The sequence below is a fragment of the Schistocerca gregaria genome, chromosome X (genome assembly GCF_023897955.1).
Source record: "Schistocerca gregaria isolate iqSchGreg1 chromosome X, iqSchGreg1.2, whole genome shotgun sequence".
NCBI lineage: Eukaryota > Metazoa > Arthropoda > Insecta > Orthoptera > Acrididae > Schistocerca > Schistocerca gregaria.
This window is the reverse complement of record NC_064931.1, coordinates 402020379-402039210: the sequence shown is the minus strand read 5'-3', so window position 1 is coordinate 402039210 and position 18832 is coordinate 402020379. Positions and strand designations below refer to the sequence as shown.

General features: G+C 43.5%; 1 protein-coding gene across 3 annotated transcripts in view; it reads left to right on the top strand.

Annotated features, from left to right (window-relative positions):
• LOC126297376 (uncharacterized) overlaps positions 1-18832 on the top strand; it is a 352843-nt gene that overhangs the window by 169167 nt on the left and 164844 nt on the right. For 2 of the 3 annotated variants that reach the window (XM_049988101.1, XM_049988103.1), the window contains exons 3-4: positions 11185-11445; positions 11546-14120. In XM_049988101.1, the coding sequence (XP_049844058.1) occupies positions 11568-14120 (2553 nt within the window). In that variant the 5' untranslated portion in view covers positions 11185-11445; positions 11546-11567. The remainder of the gene's footprint in view (positions 1-11184; positions 11446-11545; positions 14121-18832) is intronic. The other variant, XM_049988102.1, reaches the window with a different exon arrangement.

Genomic DNA, 18832 nt, shown 5'->3' with positions numbered 1-18832 from the left:
CACATGCAGCATCTTTTGTGAAGTGTAGAAACTTGCCAGGAAAAAAAATGTATAATAAATCTGAGCACAGGAGCGTAATAAATCAGTCGAAAATTAAGAATTTCGGGATATTGCCCAAAGACATGAACTGGATAGATGTTTACAATACTACTGACTGAAATGGAAAATACAAAGCAAAATTAATAAAGTTCTGGAACCGAGCGACCGCTCCGGTCGCAGGTTCGAATCCTGCCTCGGGCATGGATGTGTGTGGTGTCCTTAGGTTAGTTAGGTTTAATTAGTTCTAAGTTCTAGGCGACTGATGACCTCAGAAGTCAAGTCGCATAGTGCTCAGAGCCATTTGAACCAACACAAGCGGAAGTCAAAAAATAAACCATGGATTACGAAAGGAATAAAGACATCATGTGGGACAAAAAGGAGATTGTGTCTCCTGTCTAGAAACAGCTCTGCTGTTAGCATAGTAATGCATTACATAGACTACTGCAAAATATTGAAGCAAGTAATACAGAAATCAAAGCAGCTTTAATACGAGAAAAAGATAATTACATCAGGCAACAAAATAAAAACTGTATGGGGTATAGTGAAGACAGAGATAGATGGGTCCGAAAAGGAACAGATAGCACTAAAAATAAATGAGACATTCGTAACAAGTTCATGAAGTGTTGCAAATGTCTTAAAAAAGTACTTTATTTCTGTTACTGACAGCTTCGGGTTATCAGGTTCGGTGAACAGTGCATTGGAGTATCTGAGACTAGTCTTTAAAAATAATTTCAGTGAAATGGAAATGACACTTGCGCCTCCCAAAGGAGTAACATCTATCGTAAAATCATTAAAATCTAAGTATTCTAGTGGGTATGATAACATAGCAGTGAAGTTAATCGGAGTGTATTCATGTAAGTTGAATTCTCTTCCTAAGTTATTTATGTAATCAGTTTCTTATCAGCGGAACATTTCCAGACTGGCTAACATATGCTGGAGTTAAGCCTCTTTACAAGTAGGGGGATAAAGAGATACCATGAAACTATCGACCAATTTCACTTTTCCCACCCTTTTCAAAAATATTTGAAAAGGTTGTGTTCAAGCGTCTCCTTACGCATCTGACTGCAAATAATATAGTTTCCAAGCCACAGTTTGGGTTTCTTAAGGGTTCTAATAGACAGACAGCTATTAACACTTACTAATATGTCAAAAATCTGCCCAAGCTGCGAAATCTTGCTGGTCTTTACCCAGGTTTCAGCTTCTTCAGAAGCATAAAATAAACTAATGCATGCCAGAATAAGGCACGATTAAACATAAAAAGCTAAAGTACCGTGGTATCATGTCAAGCTACGTTATTTAGCTGAGGAACAGCCCCGGCCCCACTTCGTGGAAAACGGTCGGTTAGCCGCGGACGCGACGTTGGAACTAACTAGTCCATTAGATTTCAGTTTTGACAGAACTTGGTCAGAACAGTCAAGATCAGGTATTTTTTTGTATGATAAATTCATTCTGACAGTATATTAATTCTGTAAATATTAGCAGTTCCAGTTCACTGTAATGTATTCACCTATTCTGACAATCTGACAGTTGATCAGGGTCGTAAGTATTATATTCAAATGATTTATGTCATACTTTCTGACCTGTTCCACACCCACGTGAATCATTTTTAGGTGCATGGAACGAAACCTGAATCTACTCTAGTGTAAAGCTAAATAAAGGACGATTCTGTAAAATACCGGACGTCTGGTCACCCTTGGCAAGTACCCTTACGCATGTGCAACAGCTACTGTCTCGTTGCTATCGTCGTCGTAAATGGGCCAGTGTTGACCGTTCAGGCTGTAGCCTCGGCGCCAGCTGAAGGCGGCATTCGACGAGCATCAGACAAACGCTTGGCCGAGCGCCAACTGCTTGCGGAGTGCCGCTGTTGGTTGCTCACCTCCTTACAGCACGTTGTCGGTCCTTTTTTTGCCTCTTTAAACTGCTCGTGAATGCCGTGCACACATTACCTCCGCTCGCTGGCATTCGTGGATCCATCATCAGCTTCCACCCGAGAGAACATAATTAATACATTTATGCAACACATTATCGTTAACTTGATCTTCGTTTCACCAGTGTTATTTCCTTTGAACGGTAGTTTCTGTGACTTTGTGAATTATCATTCATCACTTCTGATTTGAATGATTTATTTTTTACCTCTTACGGTGCGAATGGGCCCTATGGATCACGCAAAGCTATTATGTTTCAGTCTTCGAAATTTCCAAGCAACTTTCATTTTTTCTCCGTGCTTTTTTTTCTTCTTTCTACAATCCTCTTTGCACCTGATCTAATGATGACTTAATTCTGTGGTGGCAACTACCATTTGCGAAGTTTTTATCCGGCTGATTTTTTGTCGTAAATGTCTGATGGATTTGCCCGACCCTTTCGTAAATCATTTTTGAACTTTTGGATCCAGGTTATAAGTTTGAATTGTTCTATGTAAGTCGCAGTTTTATGAGGTAGTCTTGTTGCTGGGAATCTGTGAATACTCCCTTAACATTTCAGAGTCTTTTGGTGATGTCTACCGCCAAATTCCTTTTTCGGTTGTTTTGGAGGACTGCAGTCCGTGTTCATCCTCCGTTCTTTTTAGGGTCTAGTGTCTTTCTTAGAATTTTGCGTTCTTTTAGGACATATTTCAGATCAAATTTGCTGCGGAATGTGAGATTTTCGTTTGCGTACTAGAGTTTAGGCTTGATAACTGTGTTGTAGTGTCCGATTTTCGTGCACAATGGACGTACAATTTTTACTGTAGAATTTGTAGATTGTACCATAAGCTCACTAAAGTTTTTGTATCCGAATTATCTGTGCCCTTTGCCCTCCCCCCGTAGGTTCAAGGATACCACGTACACATGAACTATGAAACTTTCTCGATTTGTTCATATTTGTGATCAGATTCTGGCTAGGGTGTTTTTGAGCAAATATAATTAGTTTTTTGGAAGGTTATTTGGAGCCCAACTGTTTCAGTGGATTCCTTGAGAGTTTCTGTCCGTTGAATTGCTGTCGTCTTGTAGTCTGCTAGTCTTTCCAGATCATCTGCGTACGCTAGACGAGAAATCAGGATGTCATTGTAAGGTTTTCCAAGTTTGTGGGTTTCCATTTGTTTTGGTTTTCAAATTCTTTTTCCCACTTTGTATTATATGAACTGATCAGCCAGAGGATTATGACTACTGACCTACTATCGATATAAACCCGTCCGGGCGACAGCAGCGTCACCTGGCCCGAATAACTGCTAATCAGACACACGTACAGTACATGCAATATCAGTGAGCGTGCTGTCCGTGTGTAGATTAGTGTTTGACCGAAGGCAGATTGTGGTGGCCCATCCCCGGAATTACGGGAATTAGTTGACTTGTGTGTGTGCAGATGGGGTGCCAGCTCCCTCCAGCAACTACCAAGGCCTCATTGCTTCCATGCCACAACGCGTCGCCACTGTTATCCGTGCCAAAGGTGGACATACCGGCTATTAGGTATGTGGTCATAATGCTCTGGCTGATCAGTTTTCACCGCCTGACAAAAAAGTGGAAGAGGTAACGAGAAGCAGCATGACGGAATGAGAGGCTATGTGATGTTATTTAAGTGATTGCAGAATGTAGTCAGATTTACGAAGAACTTGACAGTATGAGTCGACTTGCCTGTACGACGTTTCTCCCACACTGGGCTGATGTACATGGTCTGGTTCGGTAGGGAAGGGTGTCATGAAGCCGCTGTATCCTCTCCTGAGGCAAGCTGGCTCAAAACGGTTGTAATTGGTCCTCGATATACCATATACTGGCACTGGGACAGACTCTACGTCCGAGCTGGCCCCATACATGTTCCGTCGGGGATAAATCTGGGGATTTTGGATGTTACCGGAGTACCTCATCATCACATAAACAATTCGTAGACACACGTGTCCTATGTGGGCGACCGTTGTCCTGTTGAAAAATGTCACCATGATACTGTCTCATGAGAGGTAACACAAGAGGACGCAGGATGTCCGTGACGCAATGTTGTGCCGTCAGAGTTCTCTGTCATAACCACCTGTCTCCCGAGAACGACATGCCATGGCGCGTAGATCATAGCGCGTGACAGTGCAGGTCTTCCGAGTGCTAGCAGCCGTCTGCAGCGGGAAGCGAGTAACTATTTCAGACAAGTTTAATAATTCCTTACTGCGTGTTTAAATGCATGCAAGTTTTCGATGGCAAACGACAAAATTAAGACATTAAGTGGGTAGACTTTAGTTAAATACTGATTACGCGTGGGCCCTGAACAGAGCCGAGGGTCCGCGAACTGTGGCGGACAAGCTGACTAGTGTGTCGTCACAAGTTCGTTGCAGGGCCCGTATATCTCGTCGGCCGGCTGTGGTGGCCGAGCGGTTCTAGGCGCTACAATCTGGAGCCGCGCGACTGCTGCGGTCGCAGGTTCGAATCCTGCCTCGGGCATGGATGTGTGCGATGTCCTTAGGTTAGTTAGGTTTAAGTAGATCTAAGTTCTAGGGGACTGATGACCTTAGAAGTTGAGTCCCATAGTGCACAGAGCCATATCTCGTCGGCCCCGCTGTAGCTCCCCACACTGTGACGCCAGGAGCAACACGCTTTAACTCGACGCTGTAAGAATGGTACCTCTCCCAGGTCGCCGCCATACTCTCCGACGATGCTCACCGTGGGCAGTGTAGAATCGCGATTCATCACTGAAAAGAATGCGACGACATTTATCAGCAGTGCATATTTCCCGGTTACGGCACCATTCCAAACGCAACCGTTTGTGTTGACGGTAGCCTAAACATGGCACGAGTAATTCTCTAGTCCGACCTCTAGTAGTGTTCGAGCAATGGTGCGGGATGATACACTGTTTCCGGGAGTCGATTACATGTTCTCGGGTGGTAGCCGCAGATATGAAGTGGTTAGGACGTGCTCGGTGCACTGTTTGACGATCTTACCTTGGGGTGTTCAGACGTGATCCACTGAATTATGTGTGTCCTTAGGTTCTGACGGAAACTTCGGGTCACCGTCACATCAGAGTGCACCACAAATCTATACACAGCACGATTCGCCCAGCCGGCCAAATGGGGACCCGCAATGAGCCCCCTTTCAATTTCTGTCAGGTACAGATAACACTGCCTCACGCGAGTACGCGGCATCTCTGTGTCCTTCAATGATCACCCGACAGCTGACGCTGTTGTTTTCCCCTCATACACCCTGCTAGGCCTGGTAACAAAACAAGACGCGAACAACGCTGGTGGCTATGTCACAGTGCATTGCAAGTATTAATTGATTACACAAATCCTCTGATGATATATGCCTATGCCAAGTTAGGTTAGCCCGCCCGGTTGGCCGTGCGGTGTAACGCACGGCTTTCCGGGCGGGAAGGAGCGCCTGGTCCCCGGCACGAATCCGCCCTGCGCAGGGCGAATTCGTGTCGAGGTCGGATTTGTGTCGAGGTCCGGTGAACCGGCCAGTCTGTGGATGGCTTTTACGCGATTTTCCATCTGCCTCGGCGAATGCGGGCTGGTTCCCCTTGTTCTGCCTCAGTTCCACTATGTCGGCTATTGCCGCGCAAACAAGTTCTCCACGTACGCGTACACCACCATTACTCTACCACGCAAACATAGGGGAGGGGTTACACGTGTCTTCAGTGGGGGAGGGGAGGGGGGGGGGCGAACCGCACAATAACCCTGAGTTCTGTGTGGGCGGCGGAGGGATTGAAGTGGACTGCGGAAGTCGTCGTGGGGCTGTGGACCACTGCGGCTGCGGCGCGGACGGAGCCTCTCCATCGTTTCTAGGTACCCAGGTCCCCGGTCAACATACAATACAATACATACAAGATAGGTTGATACACTCCCATCTCTTTTGAACACTTCACTCTTTGTGTCAGGTAGTGTATAAAGTTGAGGAATGTTTCTTTCAGCTTCTGTAGTAAATGTTTCACGTTACTTTTTTTGTTTCTTTTTTTTTCTCGTTACATTGATCACGATATTTAAACATATAACATGCAGTGTATGGACATTGTGTTGAAAAATAAGATTTTGTAGCCAAAAGAGTGGGAATAATATGGTGTGATGGAATCCTCAATTAAACCAACCTGCTTTCAATAAAAAAAAGTGTCAAGTTACTTAATGAACGCCCCTCATATGATAGGAGGGGAGCAGAATGATATTCAAAGTTAGTCTGTTCTGTAGATATTCTTGGGTAACTGACTTGGTTGAGCAGAGAAAAATCGGATAGCATTGTTCGCTGGTAGATCCCAAGGCTAGGTTCAATCGCCTGGCTGGAAAGGTTTCCCTTCACCATACGAAATGGCAGAGATCTGGGTTTCAATATAAGGTAATGTTAGAAGTGGATGTAGAATATGAGTTTTGTTTCTGTTTTAGTCGAGAGGGAGGGAGGGAGGGAGGGAGGGGAGAGAGAGAGAGAGAGAGAGAGAGAGAGAGAGAGAGAGAGAGAGAGAGAGAGGGAGGGAGGGAGGGAAAAATTTAGTGTCAGCGTATATCATAATCCTCCCAATGAGGCTGCCGAGTTTAACTTCCAATGTGTGAAGGATGGAATTGAATGAAGGGCGTCATATTCTCTCATTGCAAGAGACGCTGCTGCGAGGTTAGGAATTTATCCCAGGACATTGGCTCCAAGTTTGGTAATCAGGGACTACATGCAACCCTCCCCCCTCTCCACCTATTGCTGGGTAAATACTAATCATTAAAGTCTGTTCCATCTCAAAGATTCGAACCGGGTACTTCAGCTGAGTGGCACCATAAAGGTGTGTGTGTGTGGTCTCTGCTGTAACGATAGATGAGGTGGTAGAGGTACCATGTTCATCATAAGAAGGGGATCTAAGTTTATAGATTTTTTTTTCCCCCTACACGAATATTACAATTTACAGGACAATGTGGCACTGGATGCCTGTGATCTCATGGAGCGGTGGTGGATACTGACTTTCATGTAGTGGAAACAGGGTAGGGGCAAGTAGACTAGTTTTTTTATGAGTATCTTTTCGATACTAATAACCTGATCGTCCTCATGCCATTTTCCAAAGGAAGGTGCTGTTTTTGATGCGGATTTACATGCAATGTTGAGAGCACTGTGGCAGATGAGACTGTGAAATTACTAGTTTGCTCAAACTCCCTGAGTGCCATGTAATCTTTACATATCGGCAGATAAAATAGCCCACTATATTAAGGACTCCCTTCCGTGCTTTTTAGGCTTGGGGAAGGAGGTAAAATTGTGTTGGGTACCAGGGACATGAAGTAGCAGATTGGCCCCAAGCAAGAACTTAAAATCCAGTGGGTCATTGTGCCACACAACTAAACGATATAACCATACTCGTATTGTCGACTACTCGACTGTGTTCACTCTTTTACCCAGTTAGGTGAGATGAAGCCTTTCTAAATCGCCTTATTCCTGTCCCTGCGAGAGTATCCTACATGTGCGATGCTTGTGGCATTCAGAGTACAGTACACAACAGTTGGACTGACTTTATTGATAATATTCAGACCAGGCTAGCTTGACTGCAGATCTGACCTTTGTTGTAGCAGATGATGAGCTAACTATCTCGAAGTTTTAAGATGCTTTAAAATGTCCAACCAACCCAACTAACTCCTTCAATTCATTAGAGATGTGTTTGTAGCATGTGTCGAGGAGAGCTCTCTCGCTGCTATTTTTCCTTAACATGGAAATCTCTTGAACCCAATGCGGCATACTTTAATACCGACTGTTAGTAAATCAGCTGATAGACATATACCGGAAAGTCTTGCCCAACCTCGTCATACCCAGAACAACTTGCTGATACATACATGAACTGAGAGTGCACGAGTCAGTGATACTGACATTCTTTTAGATGAACGACAGAAACTGCGTACCATGCTCAGGTCAAATCGATATAGAGCGGGAGATGTTCAGGTTGTGATAATATAGGACAAGGTCGACAGTAACAGATCAGTAGTAAGTTCCCCTCGTACCATATATATTGGACATCAGTTGACAGTATGGGAAATGCTGTGGATAAAGTGAAGCAAATATATATTGGTAGGATTAGTCAATTCATTAGCAAATACACTCCTGGAAATTGAAATAAGAACACCGTGAATTCATTGTCCCAGGAAGGGGAAACTTTATTGACACATTCCTGGGGTCAGATACATCACATGATCACACTGACAGAACCACAGGCACATACACAGGCAACAGAGCATGCACAATGTCGGCACTAGTACAGTGTATATCCACCTTTCGCAGCAATGCAGGCTGCTATTCTCCCATGGAGACGATCGTAGAGATGCTGGATGTAGTCCTGTGGAACGGCTTGTCATGCCATTTCCACCTGGCGCCTCAGTTGGACCAGCGTTAGTGCTGGACGTGCAGACCTTGTGAAACGACGCTTCATCCAGTCCCAAACATGCTCAATGGGGGACAGATCCGGAGATCTTGCTGGCCAGGGTAGTTGACTTACACCTTCTAGAGCACGTTGGGTGGCACGGGATACATGCGGACGTGCACTGTCCGGTTGGAACAGCAAGTTCCCTTGCCGGTCTAGGAATGGTAGAACGATGGGTTCGATGACGGTTTGGATGTACCGTGCACCATTCAGTGTCCTCTCGACGATCACCAGAGGTGTACGGTCAGTGTAGGAGATCGCTCCCCAAACCATGATGCCGGGTGTTGGCCCTGTGTGCCTCGGTCATATGCAGTCCTGATTGTGGCGCTCACCTGCACGGCGCCAAACACGCATACGACCATCATTGGCACCAAGGCAGAAGCGACTCTCATCGCTGAAGACGACACGTCTCCATTCGTCCCTCCATTCACGCCCGTCGCGACACCACTGGAGGCGGGCTGCACGATGTTGGGGCGTGAGCGGAAGACGGCCAAACGGTGTGCGGGACCGTAGCCCAGCTTCATGGAGACGGTTGCGAATGGTCCTCGCAGATACCCCAGGAGCAACAGTGTCCCTAATTTGCTGGGAAGTGGCGGTGCGGTCCCCTACGGCACTGCGTAGGATCCTACGGTCTTGGCGTGCATCCGTGCGTCGCTGCGGTCCGGTCCCAGGTCGACGGACACGTGCACCTTCCGCCGACCACTGGCGACAACATTGATGTACTGTGGAAACCTCACGCCCCACGTGTTGAGCAATTCGGCGGTACGTCCACCCGGCCTCCCGCATGCCCACTATACGCCCTCGCTCAAAGTCAGTCAACTGCACATACGGTTCACGTCCACGCTGCGCGGCATGCTACCAGTGTTAAAGACTGCGATGGAGCTCCGTATGCCACGGCAAACTGGCTGACACTGACGGCGGCGGTGCACAAATGCTGCGCAGCTAGCGCCATTCGACGGCTAACACCGCGGTTCCTGGTGTGTCCGCTGTGCCGTGCGTGTGATCATTGCTTGTACAGCCCTCTCGCAGTGTCCGGAGCAAGTATGGTGGGTCTGACACACCGGTGTCAATGTGTTCTTTTTTCCATTTCCAGGAGTGTATATGCCTTCGTATGAGCCCTAATTTCTCAAATCTTATCTTTGCGGTCCTTATAGGCAATGTATGTTGGCAGCAGTAGAACTGTGTGGCAGTCGGCTTCTCTAAATCTACTCAATAGTATTTCTCGAAAAGAACGTTGCCTTCTCTTGAGGAATTCCCATTTTAGTTCGCAAAGCATCTCTGTAACATTTGTTGTTTGAACCTACTGGTAACAAACCTAGGAACCCACCCCTGAATTACTTCAATGCTCACTGTGAAAATGTTACTGATCTCGTCTGTCATAGCTGCCTGGGTTGCTACGTCTTCATTTACTTTGCTTCAGTGTGTACAGATGAAAGTACAGGTGCTGGTGCTGGATAATTGAGCACTGGATGTCGTCCGTGTGGAAGTGTTCACCTTGGAAACAGGCTTCTGTGCCATGGGAACATACAAAGTGGCAATCACAGGGGGTTTGTCGACCTATAGTATTTCTTTACTTCTGTACAGGGTCTCCATGTGCTGCTTGTGTAGAGTTTTTAATCATGAGGGAAGACTTTCCAAATAGTTTTAATGCATAGGAAGCAGAGTGCACTAAAGCACTCTGAAGAATTGTCGCTAGATTTTATGTGAACAGGTATGGCTTGAAACCATTGCTTTAGCTAATTCCAGGAATATTCAGTTTCATTTACACCTGTGCTTTGAGAAGAACATTCCAATTAATTCATCTATTTTTCTCAGAATTACCCTGCAATGACAAAGAAAAAAGTCAAATGCCAAACTTTTATCACATCATTGCCAAACTACAACTCCCCTATCTTCATGGTTTTCCCCATAAACTAAACCTAATGGTCAGTGTAAAAATCAGGAAAATCCATCCCAGAATGTGTCACCAAGACTCACTTGGGTTACCACTCTTGTCTTGGAGATAGCCAGTTCAAATCCTGGGGCTGGAGGAAATTTTCCTCACCAGTGTTTAGCCAGCAATGGAAGGAGAGTTTCTTCATCAGCAGACTTTGTGCCAGTGGCTTAGGTAAAATTCCAGACATCTTTTGCAGTGTTCCGTACAGTTGCACAGCATGTGACACTGTTGACAGTGATCCATCTGTTGGATGAGCACGCTAAGCGTAGTGGTTCACTAAGTGCGTTTCAACGGGAATACACATGTCAACACTAGGTGCCGAACCTTTTTTTTCCCGCTTTACATGGGTGGTTGCCTTAACCTCTTGGGCTGTCCATCTATCCATGCACATCTCTTGTCTGACCCAAATCTCCATATGCTGCACACTACAGAGCAGTGTCCTTTGTCCATTATTCCTTTTGGCTCATAGCCCTACTGTATTTCCATTGGAGGTCTGCATTATTGTGCATCTGCATTGAAAGATCGATGTACCATCAGATGCATATATTGTATAGATATGCTATTCTTTTGGACACGCAACATAGTATATTTTAAATTCTTAAAGAATGTACATACACAATTATCAAATAATTTAAGTTTTTTTTTAAATTGTCTGTTCTGTAGAAGCAAATGAGAATATTTATAGAGAATTATAATAGTTTTGGTGCATTATGTGGGTTCTGGTGGACATTTGAAATCATTTGAATGTTAAAATTCAATGTGCAGCAATGTGACCACAGATGACTGTACCATCATGTAATTGAGTATCACTGATTTGTGATTGTAATAGAATTTAAGTACTATTATCATTTTGGATCTATAACTGAGCCATAATTTTAATGTTTCAGGTGCTCCTGCCTCTGATCAAAAATTGTTACTTATTCTCAACATCTTGCAGAAGATAGTTGTTTCACCAAATTCATGTCTGGAGAATAAGTACTGCTAGTGACTATTATAATTATGATTGAAAGAACTGATGTAACTCAGTGGAAGTGCATGAAGTCCCATACTGTGAGTTTTTGGTAAAGAGTAGTATATTGAAAGGTATAACATCACGCCAGTTTAATGAAAGATAGAAAAGTTTTTTAATGTGGAAGATAGATTTTAAGGTAATCATGGAAATTTTATAAGAGGTTTTATTCATTTTTAGCATATTACTCACGTTTACTGTTGCTCTGGAGATCTAATGGTGTTATCTTACATTTTCAGTGCTGGATGAGTGATCTAAGCAATGGCCGGTGCTGAAGCAGTGTCTCCTGAGTTGGATGATGAGAATGCTAAAAATAATGAGACCACAGGCTCAACAGTGCAATCTGAGCTCTGTGAAGAGAATGCTGACAATGAATATGAGATGGCAGAACTCCTCCTTGAACCAGAGGTGACATTAAATGAAGGAGAATCGTCTGGAAACACTAATGTTACCCCTTCAGGATCTGTGCTGCGTGAAAGTGATCCTAAATGTAGTGAGGTTGCAAGTGAACATAGTTTAAATGTATTATCAGTGCCATCAACAGCTACAGATTGTGAAAATACTAGTAGTAGTAATTGTGAAAAAGTGTTGGAAACTGTGCCACCCGAGTGTGATCCCAGTGAAATACCAGGTGACCCTAGTATAAATGTGTTAGCAGAAAATGAATGTGTAAACAAAGTTAGTTCAGAGAGTGAAAGTAGTGGTGCAGTGGAAAACTCTGTTGAAAATATTATTACTGTTGGTGCTGAAGGAGCTGCAGGGAGACTTTCGGATGCTTTCAATGCTGAGACAGAAACAGATAATGTAAATGGGACAGATACTCAGGGATCTGGCAGTACAGGGGATTTAAATGTAAACTCTGTAGAATTCTTCAGCACTGACAGTAATTTCACTGAACTAACTAGCAACAGCTCTGAACCACTGGGTGTGAGTAATACCAAAATACCTGGTGTAGTGATCAATAATGGCAGTGAATTATTTAGTCACAAGGAATTTAAAGAGAATACTAATCCTGAAAGTGGGAGTGATGTGCAAAATGAGCACTGTGTTGCTGAAGAAGTCAAAAAAATAGCTAAAGATAGTGATTCAGACATTGAAAGAGAAAAGAGTGAAGCAAAACTTACAAATTTTGATGCCCAGCAACATACAATAAATGTTCAGAGTCGTGGAAGTGAAAATAATTTCAGTCAAGTTTCTGACAGTAATGAGGAAGTTACATTAAATTCTGTAAATGTTATAGAAAATACCAGGGACTCCAACAGTGAAGACAGCACTTCTACTAATGGTAACAATGATAGTAGTAACACATTGTGGCATAAGAAGAATGTGTTAAATAGTCACTATTATTCTGAACATGTTACTCGATATTGTACTAACAACATTGAGAGTAGTGGAGATGCAAATGTTTTGAAGTCACTTAAGCCTTGCAGTGTTATCCTTGAAAGACTCAACACAAATGTTATTGATGCATTAAAAAATATTGGCAATAGTCCATCAGGCTCTTTCGAATTAAGTATTGAGAAGTCTAATAAAAGGGCTGTAGTGTCTGCTGTAAAAAATGAAATCCTTTCTTTTGACCCTGCAGACTCTAACAGATTTACCTCCCAGAATGCCAGTTCAAAACTGGAATGTAGTGGTGAGTATATTATGAAAGAAAACAAAGTGAAACTGCCACCCCGGACTCCAAGAACTACAAGAACTAAAAAAAGAAAGAGGAGGAGAACTATATCAAGTAGCTCTAGTGGAGTTCAGACAGGAAGTGAATCCGATAGAACCATCTGTAATGATGACAACAAGACTGCCACACATGATAAGTTGGAGATCTCACGAAAAGATGAGAATTGTTACAAACAAGAACCAGAACGAAAGAAATTGAAAACTGTTGAAGAAGACAGTAAAGATGTTGAAGATAGTGATGTAAATCATGCCAGTTCTCCTTCAGACCCTATAGCAAAACATGGGACAGATAGCTTATGTAATGTAAAAGAATTTAAAGACATTTCATCAGTTGATATTACATCTAGTCAAGATGATTCCTCAGATTACCCAGTTGCTCCAACTGAAGATCCACTTACTCTGGATAGTAAGCAAATGGCAGATCAGGAAAACTCAGAAGATGGCAGCAGGAAGGACAATACGGATATAGGACAGATTCAAATACCAGCCTCTATTAGTTTGGGTCAGAGCAACCATACGACACTACCTGAGGATGTTTCCATTTTGAATAGGGACTTAGGACAGGAAAGCCAGGCAACAGCAGTGTGCCATACAGAAAGATCTGATGTGGAGACAAATCAGGAAGGGGAACAAAGTGGTGATTTTGATAGTCATGAAAATGGTGTAGATACAGAAGGGGGGTTACAATTGACACTGGGTAACAGCAATGTTAGTAATAGGACAAAATCAAGTTTCCAAAATGGTACCCCTGCTTGTGAAAATATGGATGCTGGTGGCTTTGGTAGTGATGAAATGCCTCCAGATGCAAACAGCTTTGAAGGAAGTGTGAAAGAAAACTCTGTGACAGACAAAAATTTGGGAGATGCCGCATGTATAATTCCTGATAAGCCTAGAGTTGCTACTTTTGAAGAAACACCTGAGGATCAAAAACCTGACCTTGCTTTTTTGTCAGTCTCATCTGACACTCATGTTGCAGATACAAGGTTCACCAATGTGCCTGTGAGACAGCTACAGAAAAATAACAGAGCAAGAAAATCATATACTGGGAAGGACATCAAACAGTCTGAGCAGAAATCTGGGCAGAAATCTACACGGCCCCAGCGACAGGCTGCCAGGAAAGCTGAAACTCAGATTAAGGTAACTTGGAATGATAGATTCAAAACATATTTCTTGTTTCTTTTTTCATCTATAGTAAGCTTTGCATTCTTTTTGAGAGTGAGAGTGTGACAGGGATTGTGTGTGTGTGTGTGTGTGTGTGTGTGTGTGTGTGTGTGTGTGTGTGTGTGTGTGTTATCTCCCTCTCCCCTCCCATCCCCTTATTGTGGACTTTGACTCCAACCACTAATGAATTGAGTTCTTGAGGGAGTCTCGTAAAATTGCCACATGCCTCACATTTACAGTTTTGTGGAAGCAGCATCACGCCCAAAAATATTATGGGGATGTTCTAACATTACTAAACCTCACTAGTACCACTATAGAGATGGTGTGTATATTCCTGCACAGGCTGAAAACTGAGGAGATGGTACAGAGGGTAAACAACTCTGGACTTGTATTTCAAATCCCTGCCCAATCATGTGAATTAACAATTCTGTATTTTTTCCAGGCTAAATCGCACAAGGCAAATACTGAGGTATGTTTTTTTTATTTTTTTTTTAATTTTTTTAAAGGACATGTCTAGAGGGTAGAGACATTCAGCCCTAAAACAATTAAAAAAACAGTGTCACAATTCTAAACAACTATTTATTAGCGTAAGTAAACCCTTAACTTGTGTAGTAGATGTGGACGGTATGTGGGATGGTCTACACTTCTAGCAGAGCTAATTGCTTGTACACACCACTCCCCAGTAACCCTTGTGGAGCAGTTGCAGCACCTCAAGCTGCAGAACTCGTGCATCATCGTTCTCCATGTGGAGGAGAAGAATGCTCATTCATGCAGAAGTAGCTTTCCAGTACACAAATTAATGGCACACTAGCAAGTGGAGTATCTCCTTTAGACTCCGAGGCCACCCATTGCAAGCTTTCTGCAGAATAACCCGAAAAGCTGGGGCAGATGCAGTTTCATGCACAATGTATTAGTTGTTGTTGTTGTTGCTGTTGTTGTTGTTGTTGTTGTGGTCTTCAGTCCTGAGACTGGTTTGATGCAGCTCTCCATGCTACTCTATCCTGTGCAAGCTTCTTCATCTCCCAGTACTCACTGTGGCCTACATCCTTCTGAATCTGCTTAGTGTATTAATCTCTTGGTCTCCCTCTACGATTTTTACCCTCCACATTGCCCTCCAACGCTAAATTTGTGATCCCTTGATGCCTCAGAACATGCCGTACCAACCGGTCCCTTCTTCTTGTCAAGTTGTGCCACAAACTCCTCTTCTCCCCAATTCTATTCAATACCTCCTCGTTAGTTATGTGATCTACCCATCTAATTTTCAACATTCTTCTATAGCACCACATTTCGAAAGCTTCTATTCTCTTCTTGTCCAAACTATTTATTATCGTTCATGTTTCACTTTCATACATGGCTACACTCCATACAAATACTTTCAGAAACGACTACCTCACACTTAAATCTATACCCGATGTTAACAAATTTCTCTTCTTCAGAAACGCTTTCCTTGCCATTGCCAGTCTACATTTGTATCCTCTTTACTTCGACCATCATCAGTTATTTTGCTCCCCAAATAGCAAAACTCCTTTACTACTTTAAGTGTCTCGTTACCTACTCTAATTCCCTCAGCATCACCCGACTTAATTCGACTACATTCCATTATCATCATTTTGCTTTTGTTGATGTTCATCTTATATTCTCCTTTCAAGACACTGTCCATTCCGTTCAACTGCTCTTCCAGGTCCTTTGTTGTCTCTGACAGAATTACAATGTCATCGGCGAACCTCAACTTTTTTATTTCTTCTCCATGGATTTTAATACCTGCTCTGAATTTTTCTTTTGTTTCCTTTACTGCTTGCTCAATATACAGATTGAATAACATCGTGGATAGGCTACAACCCTGCCTCACTCCCTTCCCAACCACTGCTTCCCTTTCATGTCTTTTGACTCTTATAACTGCCATCTGGTTTCTGTACAAATTGTAAATAGCCTTTCACTCCCTGTATTTTACCCCTGCATCAGCAGTCAACAGGAAACCTATGAAGTGTGTCAAAAATCCTGGGAATCTTTGTGAAAACAGGAATGCTTGGATGAATCAAATACAGAATCAGTACGCACTGGTAACTGAGACGACAAATCAGTGTTGCAATGCTGACCCGAGGTCCTGTATAGAAGCTTAGACTGGGGATTGGATAACAGCAGGGCCCACCATTGCAGCTTTTGCATATTGCATGGTGGGACTGGCTTGGAGCAGCTGAACAGAGCCGATAGCAGCCTGTGGTCTGTAATAAGATAAAAGCATCACCCATTCAAGCACTGATGAAATTTGGTAACTCCGTAAATGATAGCGAGCAGATCTTTTTGTTAGGATTAGGACTTAAAATTATGGCAACAACACGTGTTTAATGAACAACTTTATTCATAAAGGAGTGCACACTGAACAAGGAACACGCACAGACAGAGAACACACACTGCTAGGACAACTGTGTATATAACAACGTCTGTGGACACCAACGTTATTATGTGACGGTAAAATTTGAATCTCAACACACCTACTCAGTTTTTACACACAGGTAGAAATCGATGAACTTGAATGCTTAAGTTTGTGGTTCTAGGTTTGCAGTCTGAGTCCAACAACACACATCTCATGCTTCGGAGCAGGAAGAGCCTTCGACAGCATGTCTGCTACCATGTCTTCTGTTGACGGATATTCCAGTTTCAGTGGATAATCTTGCAGGGCCTGGTGAATGAAGTGGTACTTTATGTGAATATGTTTTGTCTTTGAGTGGAAAACTGGATTATTTGCCAGTTTTCCAGCTGACTGGTTGTCGTTGAACAGTACAATGTTTGACAGGTCCACTAAAGCCAGCTCCTTCACGAAGGTTGATAGGTGAATCACCTCCTTTGCTGCTTCTGAGATACTCATGTACTCAGCCTCAGTTGATGAGACTCATATACTCAGCCTCAGTTGATGAGAGAGCAACGGTCCTCTGCTTGCGTGAACACCATGAGATTGCTGACTTGCACAAGATGAAGTTGTAACCGGTATAAGACTTCCTGTCAGCATCTGCAAAACCGAATATTCCCTCTTTATCCTTGATGTAGGTTAGTGTCTTGTTAATTGTTCCCTTGAGGTATCTAAGGATTCGTTTAGCTGCCTACCAGTGAACAAGATTATGGCTGTTGTTGTATTGGCTTAGCTTGTTGACTGCATGGCATATATCAGGGTGGGTGCCAGTGGTGATGTACATCAACACTCCAAGCAGTTCCCTGTACAGATACTGAGTCCCATCTGCTGTACTTGCAGCTGCAACATCCAGTTTGATCCGGGTCGCCAACAGGGTTCTTAGGGGCTTGCAGTCATCCATTCAGAATCGATGTAAAACTTCTCTGATGTAGCCAATTTGACACAGCGTGAGTTTGGTAGCCAATTTGACACAGCGTGAGTTTGTCAACAGACAGATTTACGCCAGTGCCCAGGTAGCGTTTCACTGAACCAAGATCCTTGACGTCGAATCTGGCAGATAACTTGTCCTGGAACTGTCGTGTCCTTTCTGGGTCTGATGATGCAGTTATGATGTCGTCAACATAAGTGAGCAGGAAGACTTGAGAATTTCCCACAATGTCCACATATACACAAGGATCTACACTAGTGGGCTGCAATCCAATTTACATCAATTTGGCATGCCACTGTCTGCCAGCTTGACGCAATCCGTAGATGGCTTTTGTAAGCTTGCACACTTTGTCACCAGATTTTAACTTCTGGAGCATATCATCTTCCTTTTTGGCTATGTGACTGTCCTCCTCTACATCTCTCACCTTCTGTAAGAACTTGGCTAATGAGTCTGGCTGTTCCATGAAGATTTCAGTATCAATTTCACCATTGAGGAATTCAGTGGTGATATCCAGCTGTGAGACATGCAAGTTAAACTTCACTGCCAGAGCCATGAGGAGTCTGAATGATTCGATTTTTGCAACTGGAGAGAATGTTTCCACAAAGTCAACTCCGGGTCTTTGGTTGAACCCTCGTGCAACTATTCAGACCTTTCTTTGTAGCAAGGATACATCACTGCGGTATTTGTTTCTGAAGACAGTTCTGCAGTCAATTATTTTTCTGTTTGTTGGTCTGTCCACGATATCCCAGGTTTCATTCTTGACTAGCGACTTCATCGTATGTAGCGCTAAACCATTCTTGACTATCTGGACTGTTCAATGCATCCTCAACACTGATTTCTGTTGCATTAGTGGCAAAGTTGATGTCATGACTTGAAACATCTAGTGCAAGCTGTGGAGCAGGTGTGACACTTGAGGAATTGCTGTCCTCGTCGCATGACAGGTTACCATCTGAAATGATATCATTTGGTAGTGAAGTGACTTCTTCTTCTTCAAAACCGTAAAGTGGTTCTTCATCAGAGAATGATTCTGACTCACAGCTTCTGTAGTCACTCAAGTCTCCTGGTGAAAGGTCCATGCAGATGCTTCTTTGGCAATGATGTTGTTCATCTGCAGTGAGGTCTACATAGGTTTGCTTGGGTTCAAAACTGTTATGATCAAGGAACCTAACATCTCGTGATGTGTGTAGTGTATCTCGTGATGTGTGTAGTGTATCTCGTGATGTGTGTAGTGTATCTCGTGATGTGTGTAGTGTATCTCGTGATGTGTGTAGTGTATCTCGTGATGTGTGTAGTGTATCTCGTGATGTGTGTAGTGTATCTCGTGATGTGTGTATTTTGTGGTCTTTTGGCACC